This window comes from Charadrius vociferus, unplaced genomic scaffold (assembly GCF_000708025.1).
Source record: "Charadrius vociferus isolate BGI_N301 unplaced genomic scaffold, ASM70802v2 scaffold2887, whole genome shotgun sequence".
In the NCBI taxonomy this organism is placed as follows: domain Eukaryota; kingdom Metazoa; phylum Chordata; class Aves; order Charadriiformes; family Charadriidae; genus Charadrius; species Charadrius vociferus.
The window spans coordinates 9,725-20,357 of NW_009649296.1; the positions used below are offsets into that span (position 1 = coordinate 9,725).

The window sequence follows — 10,633 nt, forward strand, 5'->3', positions numbered from 1 at the left end:
GCTATAAGAGGAGCTAGCCGGGGCGAGGAGAGGAGTCGCCACTCGGGGGTGGGCTGCGGCAGTGTGGGTCCGGTCGGTGCGCTTCGCGGCGGTACTGTAATCGCGTTTTTGTCTTTTCCTTTTGCTGTTCTGTTAAATTGCACTCTTTTAACCCACGAGTTTGGCCCTGTCGTTTTCTTTTTCCACGACTGTGGGAGTTGTGAGAGCGGCTGCGTGGTTCTTTGTTGCTGGCTGAGGCCAAACCACGACAATAGCTTATCTTTTGTTATGGTTTGAAAATGTCAGCACTGAAATATTTAATAGTCTCTCCTCTCCCTTTGAAAACAGCATATTTAGTCATCACCCTGGAAATAAGAGACAGTGGCATGCTGGCCTGTTAGAGGGCAGCTGGGCATTGCACCTCTGGCACTACCGAGCCCTGCAGGTGAGTGGTGAAACACTGGGAGTGGCTAGCTGAGAGCTCAAGGCTCCACAGCATCCCTTCATGGGATCAGAGCATGTGCAGTGAGCCTGTTTACATGCTGGCAGTGGGGTTTCCAGCACCTGGTTGAGTGGCAGTTGAGTCTCGTGGAGGTGTGCTTCTCAGGCATGCTGCCTTCCTGGTAGGCTTATGTTGGAGATGGCTCAGGGCATCCCAGGTTTCTCTTCTAGTTTATTCCAGCACCACACTCACATCACACGTGTACTCGTTATTATTAAGTATATATGCAGTGTTCTGAGGTCACGTCTTCATGAACTTATGATTTGGAACATATATATTTTCCTTTCATAGACTGTGGCCCCTTACCCCAAAGTTAGTGATAGCAAGGGGGACAGGCTGTTAATAGCAGCACTCCTTTTTACATTCTTTAGCAATGGAGATAAGGTAGTTTCTAAGTAAATGGACACCCGGTTTGGAAAATGCATGTGGTCAAGCACAGAGCCTGAGGTTGGTCCACATCTGAATAGATCCCAAACTCTGGATCGTTTATCCAGAAGCATTCACTCTTATGTATGCTCTACAGCACTCATCCAAGTGCAATGATAAATAGCTTTTTCACAGATGACTCTTAATTCTAGGTCGTCTTCTTATCCAGCAAATGCACTACATTCCAAATATAAATATATTAACACATTCTTTTTGGAAAAAGTGCTAATGAATGACATATAGGTACATTGATTCTTTTCATGATATGCACTGCACCGTACAGGCAAACCTGTCTCCATGTGGCTGTAAGTACAGACCCCTTCCTGTTGTGGCCTTGCAGTTCACTTTTGACCTCCATTTTGTGTTCTGTTCACAGTTGTTCAGCACATCAAGCGCCACAATATTGTTCTTAAAAGAGAACTCGGAGAAGGAGCCTTTGGGAAAGTCTTTCTGGCTGAATGCTATAACCTCTGTCCCAAGCAGGACAAGATGTTGGTAGCAGTGAAGGTAAAAGAGTATAGTGTTTCCATTATTAATTCATGGTTGCAGCTAATGCTATTTTATTTGCAAATGATCATGTTTGCCTATTCCATAGCCCCATGTAACTCCTCTATTATATGTGGAAGGATTCACAAGGCTAAAAGAGCATTAAGAGAACATGAAATTTTATCTTGCTGTGGATTATAAAATGAGAGCTGAATTTCGTGAGGAAAAGGGGCAAAATCTTTTATCTAAGATATGATTAGTGAAAAATAACATTTAAGTCATTAAAAATACATGTGACATTTGTGCGTCTTAAAAAAAATATCTATAACCACATAAGTGAATAGGCTATGTGTATAACTGCTGGTCAAATAAGGCCTATTTTTCCATGAACTGTGCAATATTTTTAATCAACCTTTGAAATTGTCTGTGGGTAATTGTTGTTAATATGGCTGCCAGGAATGTTATAAAAAAACTTGCAGATAATATTGTCATGTGCTGTTAAACATTGGCTATATGGAAATCCAGAAGTCATGATATTTTAGAACCTGAGGAGAGATTCTTGATTATTCCCCATTCAACCCTCCCAAATTATAGTCCAAAGGAAACTATGTGAAAACAACCATAACCTTGGACTTGCCAGTATTCAGAATAATTCTCATGTTTCTGAGGGGGAAAAAAGGATTTCTTTGGAACCCTGGAAGGGCATAGACTACACGGCACATTGGAAATCTCCCAAGAAGTAAGATTTCCATCATGATCTCAGAGCTTGCACACCAGACTTGCTTCACCATGCCAATCCTTTTTGTTCTTCAAAATAGAACCAATGAGGTCAATTGTCATCCTCAGCTATGCATGCACACAAGAAAACAATATCAGTGAAACCATACTATACTAAGGGTTTGCCAATTCTCCCTGCCAATAGTCTTCTGTCTCTATCTGTGTTCTGCTGAAAGGTGAACAAGGTGTTCAAAGTTTAAAGTATCTCATTTAAGGCAGTGAGAATATACATTTTAGAATCTGGGCTGTGCTTAGGGATCAGAATAATACTATCTATCCATTCAAAATTAGGCAACTGTGTGTACATTTTGGATCAAACCATACAGTAAAAGAATCCCAGCAGATCATCTTTTTGAAATTGTAAACAAGAAACAGCGTTTTGGATCTAGGGGCAAGAAAACACAAAAAGAGGGTGGATTTGTTGAGTACTTTCTTGCTCCATCAAAAATGGACACTGACACAGCTGGTCACACAGATTGCCACAGACAAGGCATTGCCTTCAACAGCATCTACATACAGGACTCACATCAAACAGACATACACAGCCAAGTCCCCTCCTCCTCTTCGGCTGATAGAGATAGAAGTTCACTACTGAAAGCATACACAACACACTCTACATAAACAAGCACACACACATTCACAGATCACTCGAGTACTGGCACAGCCCTTCTGTCTGCCCAGCACTCCTGCCTGGATCCTAGGCCTCCTTACTTGCTGCACTGGTTCCCTACTCGTCGGCTAGTCCATCTTGATGCTCACTAGCAAACATTCATGCACTCACACACTCATCCCCCATGCACCACATTTGCAATTCCCCCTGGGCATACCAGCACAGATACCCCACCTGCCTGATACCCCAGCCCGGACCCGAGGCCCCCCTACTCGCTGGCTAGTCCAACTTAAAGTTTGCTAGCGCATATACCCCACACGCACCAGGTTTGGGGAAGATACAGATACTTGGCTCTCCCCAGCAGCCTGCACATGAGGTCCTGCTCCACCCACAGGTGCAGAGCACCTCACTCATGCTGGTCCCCATTCCTGCCCCAGTGGCTGGAGTCAAAAGACTCCCACTCACTCCAGTAGCTGACACCACAGGCCAGGAGTGCCTAGACCCCAGGTCTGACTCCAGTAGACCAACAAATTCCACTCACGCACATACAGGTCTCACCAGAAGTTGGCACTTAGTCCTTGCAAGCACACATACACACAGGATAGAGAGTGAGATTATGCAGAGAAATAGTTAAGAAAATATTTAATAAGAAAATATAAAATGGTAGGACAGACTGCAGTGATCAGGCACAGGGCTCAGCCAGACAACCATACTAACTGCCCCCATTTTTCAAGTGACTGGCCCCTTTTATACCCTTTTATGTCTATGTAGCCCATCAATTAGTGTGAGTGGTGAAGTTTGTTTCTTGTCATTGTCTCTATGTTTGCTTTGTGAGGTCTGGGTCTTAGTGTAGTTTGGTTTCTGGCTTCCGTCTTTTCCCTTGGTTTCCCAATTGGCTATATCCCTGATCAGATAACCTGCTGGAATAAACATTCTCACCTCTCACAGGCCCTAATCAATTAGTGTGACTGACCAAGTTTGGTTCTCATAGTCTCCCTTATCATGTGTTTGTCAGGTTTCTGTCCCTGAATGTTCTTGTTTATGGCTTCCTCCTTTTCTTATTTCCCTTGCTGCACTGAAAAAAGGTCCTTGACCAGATACCCTTAAAGGAGCAGACACACTCCTTTCACATACCCTTACACTGCCCACTTACACCAACTCTTGAAGATCTGATTCTGGTCCCTGTCAAAGAGTGAGTTTTTAGCTAACTAGACCATTGGATTGATCCCTGTATAGCCAAGTGGTTAATCACCTGGCACTTCCTGGCCATTCTCTTTTGTCATGGTATAAAGCATAGCTCATAGTTATGCTGCAGTTAAAATTGAGGGCAGTACTCTCAGTAATCAGGGATGGGACCTCACAGGCACACAGAGACTGAGACAGATGACTGTGTCCAGATCCCCCTGTTGGGTACAGGGTTTGGCCCAGTGAAAATATGAAAATATGATTTTTCATCCTAGAGGAGCAGTCCTGAATGCCAGCAGCTGAGGGTAGGTTGTCTCCATGAACAGCAAATGCTTTAGAGAGCTTCAGCCTCCTGAGTGAAACCAAAATAAAAATGTGCCTGTACAATGGCCAATGGAAATCTGTAACTGCTGAGTAATAGGAGGATTTAGGCAGCAAGAAAGCCGAGTGAGCTGGCCTGGGGGAAGCATTGTGTAACCTGTGTGAGATTCATCAGAGATTCATGAGAATTTATTTTCATTCACCAGGGTGCCTGTTAATTTTTGCCTGCTGGTTGCTGGGCAACTGTGGCAGCCTTGTACAAGCATGCTAAAAACCCTGGTACTGAACCTCGCAGGAGCTACTTCATCTAACTCAAAATGCATCAAATATCTGAAATATCGACATTGCTGTAGCAAATTATATAGGAGCTAAGAGTTCCAGAAAAAAACTCTAGTAGAGTGCTGCCTGTACAAGATGAAAAACATTTCCACGGTACCTATGGAGGAAAACCAAAGGTTTCCAAGTATTCAGAACTTCTTAGTTCAGATAAGGGTCAAAACCACCCCTCATTCCTTCAGCTTAGCTATTGTATGGTGATGGGGAACAGTAGTAAGGATTTCACAGTGAAAGTCTGGAAGAGTGTAAAGGAAAGGTATCCTGAGAATTTCATTACCGAGTCATACTGATGCTGGTGAGAGCTAGATTCCCCTGTTATTGCTCTGACTTACTTGTAGACGCAGCTCAATGGTATAGCGGTGGATTGACAAGCTACAGGTTTGTGCACCCTATGGAGCACAGATCTGCAGAGACCAGTTTCTAAGTGGATACCTGAAAAAAGACCCCATAGAGGAGAATGTGTGCGGTGGTGGTCCATCTATTTAGTGTGAAAATGCTGAATTCAGTGATTGTGGAGCTCCTGTAACAGCCAGGGACTCCCTCTGTTGCCCAAGGGAGCATGTCTCTCCTCCTTAGCTGCTGGCTGAGTAGGGCTGTATGTACATGGAGTTGTGTCTCAGTTCCTACTCAGAAAAAACTCCCATGGACTGGTGAGAGTACTTTGCATGTTAAAGCTTTTTTTTTATTTGTTGATAATAATATTAATAGTAATAATAATAATTCATATGTTTTGTATCTCTTGTAGTCTTACAGTTTTATTTGGTTTTATTTTTCCTTTGCACTGAGAACATGCTAAATGAATTACTCTGTCATTTCTAGGTAAATTCTGTGTGCTTATTAATTTTTGTTCTTTTCCTCCTTGCCTGACTATGTAACCTCTTTCTCATGCATTCTGTCTGTTCTGCATGAAATAATGAAAAGGGACTTGGCAATGTTGGGTAACATAAATGTCAGGCACCCCTTGGTAGCAGAAACCCTGTCTGAGTTTTACCTGGGTTTAGACCTTTCTGCATTTTGCTGTTTCACAGAAAATGTGTAATTGCCATATTAACTGCTCTGTCATGGGATAATGATACTGTTTCTGTGAGATAAAATCGCTTTCTGAAATATACAATATGCCAGCCTCACAGGACAAAATTTCCAGCAATTTTACTATCTTTCCAGGGAAAAAGTATGAGCCTATGCTTCTCCCTGTCAATTCTTTTTCCTCCAGGTTGCTATTATTTAAAAATGTTTTTTATGTGAATTGTTTTTCTAGTTCTGCCACTGAGAAGAATTGCTTTGTCATAGAATCATAGAATGGTTTAGGTTGGAAGAGACCTTAATGATCATCTAGTTCCACCCCCCCTGCCATGGGCAGGGACACCTTCCACTAGACCAGGTTGCTCAAAGCCCCATTCAACATTCCTGGGATGGGGCCTCCACAACTTCCTTGGGAAATCTGTTCCAGTGCCTCACCACTTTCATAGTGAAAATTTTCTCCCTGATATCTATTCTAAATCTACCTTCTCCCAGTCTGAAGCCATTACCCCTCATCCTTTCTCTACATGCCCTTGTAAAAAGTCCCTCTCCAGCTTTCTTGTAGACCCCCTTCAGATACTGGAAGGCTGCTATAAGGTCTCCCCGGAGCCTTCTCTTCTCCAGGCTGAACAATCCCAACTCTTTCAGCCTGTCTTCATAGGAGAGATGCTCCATCCCTCTGATCCTCTTTGTGGCCCTCCTCTGGACCCACTCCAACAGGTTCATGTCCTTCTTCTGTTGGGGGCTCCAGAGCTGGACGCAATATTCCAGGTGGGGTCTCACCAGAGCAGAGTAGAGGGACAGAATCACCTCCCTTGACCTTCTGGCCACGCTGCTTCTGATGCAGCCCAGAATGCAGTTGGCCTTCTGGGCTGCAAGCGCACATTGCCGGCTCACGTTGTGCTTCTCATCCACCAACACCCCCAAGTCCTTCTCCTCAGGGCTGCTCTCAATCCTTTCTCCACCCACCCTGTATTTGCGCATGGGATTGCCTCAGCCCATGTGCACTTGCACTTGGCCTTGTTGAACTTCATGAGGTTTGCACAAGCCCACCTCTCCAGCCTGTCCAGGTTGCTCTGGATGGCATCCCTTCCTTCCGGCGTGTCGACCGCTCCACACAGCATGGTGTCATCACCAAACTTGCTGAGGGTGCATTCAATCCCAACATCTATGTCACCAACAAAGATGTTATACATGACACCAGCAGAGGAAACTCAAGTGGCAACAGAATTTTCAATGCTGATTCCATTATATAATGTAGATTGGACTGTGGGTCGGTGCCCATATCATGTTTAAGCATCATCCCAGAGCTTGGAAAAGTTGGAAGACATATTCCAATTCAGTTCTGACCTGGTTCAGATATGACTGTATGGGGACGATAGGTGGGGAGGTGATATGACATCTACTTTAGAGGATATAGCTCTGTGTGCTGTATCATAGTTTGTGAAGCAGTCAAAATCCTTATTGCATCATTATTGGTAAAACTCATGGAAGAGGAGCTCTGGGCCAGAAAAAACAGGAGGGTTCGTCAGAGAAGGGGTGTTTGTGGCATGAGAGATTTTTATTGCCTCTGTGATCTATAGATCCTGGAATACACAGGGAAAAAAACCTCAACTTGATAGGTGGCTGTTCAGTCTACCCTGCTCCTTGTCCCACCATTTGGACCTTATTATGTTAACTGTTCATTTTTGGAGACCTATGTTGCGCTTTCATAACTAAAGCAAGTGTTTTCTCTGACAGTTGTCTTTTAGCCCCTCATTCACACATGCATATACACAATACTAGAAAAATTGATAAATTGTGTCTGTTGAAGAAAAAACCTTTAACAAACCACTTCATTACAGCTAAGAACTGGGTTTATTGGCAGAACGATTGCATTATATCAACTTGTTCGGTGTCTGTTCTCGTGAGTGTGGTTGGTCCTGTGCTCCCTAGATGAAGTGAGGATAGAAAATAACATGACTAGATGACCAGGAAAAAAAATATTTAGTTAAGGCAAAGCAACTACATTTTTGTCTCTTCCTTCACATTGAGTCTAATTGTAGTTAAAGTACAGAGATAGAGAGCCCAGCCTTCACTTTCTGTGAATAACAATTTGTGAGCAATGGTAATCTGTTACCATTCTCTTATTATTTAAAAAATATTATTTTAATTATTATAGTGAAACCACTGTACCTTTTGAAGGTAGAGCATAGCAATGGTTTATCGCTATTTATGATTATTCCTTACTTAACTGGTGTCAGAATTGGGGTTTTTTGGTGTGTGAAAGTAATTCCTTGGTCATGAATCACAGAATCAAAGAATGGTCAGGGCTGGGAGGGACCTCTGGAGATCATCTGGTCCAACCCCCCCGCCAGAGCAGGGTCACCTACAACAGGACGGTGTCCAGGCGGCTTTTGAATGTCTCCAGAGTGGGAGACTCCACAACCTCTCTGGGCAGCCTGTTCCAGTGCTCCACTACCCTCAAAGGAAAGAAGTCCCTCCTCATGTTAAGATGGAACTTCCTATGTTCAAGTTTGTGCCTGTTACCTCTTGTCCTATCGCTGGGCACCACTGAAAAAAGACTGTTCCCATCCATCTGGCACCCTCCCTTTAAGTATTTGTAAGCATTAATAAGATCCCCCCTCAATCTTCTTTTCTCTAGACTAAAGAGACCCAAGTCCCTCAGCCTTTCCTCATAAGAAAGATGTTCCAATCCCCTAATCATCTTTGTAGCCCTTTGCTGGACCCTCTCCAGCAGATCCCTGTCCTTCTTGAACTGGGGAGCCCAGAACTGGACGCTGATGCCCCCCAGGCTGCCATTCGCCTTCTTGGCCACCAGGGCACATTGTTGGCTCATGGTCATCCTGTAGTCCACCAGGACTCCCAGGTCCCTCTCCACAGAGCTGCTCTCCAGGAGGTCTGCCCCCAACCTGTACTGATGCATGGGGTTATTCCTCCCCAGATGCAGTACCCTACACTTGCCCTTGTTGAATTTCATAAGGTTTCTCTCTGCCCAACTCTCCAGCCTGTCCAGGTCACGCTGTAAGGCGGCACAGCCTTCTGGAAGCGTAGTTCTTGAGGAGAGATCTAAAACCGCCTGTGTGTGGGAGTTAAATTAGCATTATTTTGTTATACAATATTTAAGCCTCCCATTTGATCCAGTGTTGATATATTTCCTGTAAAATGAAAATATGCAAGATTTTAAAGCTGTATAAATGGGGAAAAAATAAAATTAACCTCACAAAATTCTATTCTGCATCTACTTCCTCTCTGTCCATCAATGTAAGACTGATCCTTCAGTTGCTTATGCATATGCTTAATCTTAGACATAGGAGTAGATTTACTGAATTCCAAAGGAGTTTCTGGCTGAGGTCTAAGGTTGTGAGTTCTGGTCCAAGGATGTACCCTTCTATAAATCTACCTAATGTATAGCACACTGCAACCAACATCAGCAATGTTAATAATAAATAACAAATGTATCTATATTCTTGCTGAGCATTTTAAGCAAACAAAGCTTTACTTTAAGGAACTTAAAACAAAGGTAGATACCAATAGGATACCAGAGTTTTGCTTGAGTTAAATGCTAAAGGCCACAGATCAGCTGTGTACTAGTATGTTTTTCAGATAAGATAAATTTCTTGGTTCTGTTTTTGGAAAACACTTGGCACAGTAAGATCATGAGTATTCCTGCATCCTTTTGCAATAAAAATTGTTGTATGAGATGATGTGTGGCAGGGGAAAGAAAATTGTACCACCGTTATTTAATTGCAATTGCATCACATCTACAGTGCTAAAACAGTTACTAAGAATGTACTTTCTCTATCCTTTACACAGTAGTGTCCTTATCTTAACCTTACAGTGCCTTTTCACATTTGCTGCCCTCTGCGAACATCTCCCCTTCCTTACAAATTCCTTTCCTCCACCAGACGCTGAAGGATGCCAGTGACAATGCCCGCAAGGACTTCCACCATGAGGCAGAGCTGCTGACTAACCTGCAACATGAGCACATAGTCAAGTTCTATGGCGTTTGTGTTGAGGGTGATCCACTCATCATGGTCTTTGAGTATATGAAGAATGGAGATCTTAACAAATTCCTCAGGTAAATCCACCAACATGTGTTGTGCTGGAAAGTCAAAAGTGGTCAGAGAAGGTAGGCATTGTCGGTACTTAATGCCAAATTAACTGTTCTCACTAAAAAATGCAGAAACTTAAGAGTGAAAATCTTTGCAACACTCCACTGATTCATCTTGTGTACTGTGATGTGGGGCTTATTGTTTCTTTAACTATTTGGAAATACTATTAAGTTAATCCTTATACTTTCCACCAAAAGAATGGGAACCAAAGGTGTTGACGCAGAAGCTCGAACAAATACACAACGACCAATATGATCAAGGTAAATGCCACTTTACTGCACAGATAGCTCAGCTATTATAGACAGTTCTCTCCCGCGCCACGCGATACTCAAGCAGCAATTGGTTACATGCATAGTTCACGCGAGCATCCTTACTATATGATTGGCTAGCCCTAGCTGTCCACGCGCACAGTTATCTTCTTCTATGTTTTGCTCAAAGTCCTGCTTATCAGTACATTCAGCAACAGTTCTTTCCTCCCTCTACATAACTCAGCTGTTCACAAAACACCATTCGACCTACATTCCTTGAAGATTACACTGTTGTCAACAAGTCTTCAGTGCTTGGGGTGCTCACAGGGTGACCATTGATCTCTAAAAATTCTACCACAAATCCCCCTTTTTGTTTTTGAGCAACCCAAGCTCCTGTGAACATTCTTTCCATAGACTTTTCCAACATTCTCCTTAAGCATGTCAATAAGCATGGTATAACAGCAAGCAACACTATAACTATAAGCAATATGGTTAAGCCTTGCTTGGCCAAATCGAGCAACCACCCCAACAACCCCCAAGACTGGAACATACTGACCAGCCATGAGGATTGCCGAGTCAATTTTCGCATATTGTCCCTCAATTTGGTCAGCCGTTCGTGGATTGAGGA

At 43.3% G+C, this 10,633-nt stretch overlaps 1 protein-coding gene across 1 annotated transcript; it reads left to right on the forward strand.

Annotated features, from left to right (window-relative positions):
- Positions 1-1,283: 1,283 nt before the first annotated feature.
- On the forward strand, positions 1,284-9,727 carry LOC104290053 (BDNF/NT-3 growth factors receptor-like; the record flags this gene model as incomplete). The annotated part of the gene is made up of 2 exons (XM_009889100.1): positions 1,284-1,414; positions 9,551-9,727. Coding segments are annotated over 2 exons (308 nt in total), but the record flags the coding sequence as incomplete, so codon positions are not given.
- Between the last annotated feature and the right edge of the window lie 906 nt (positions 9,728-10,633).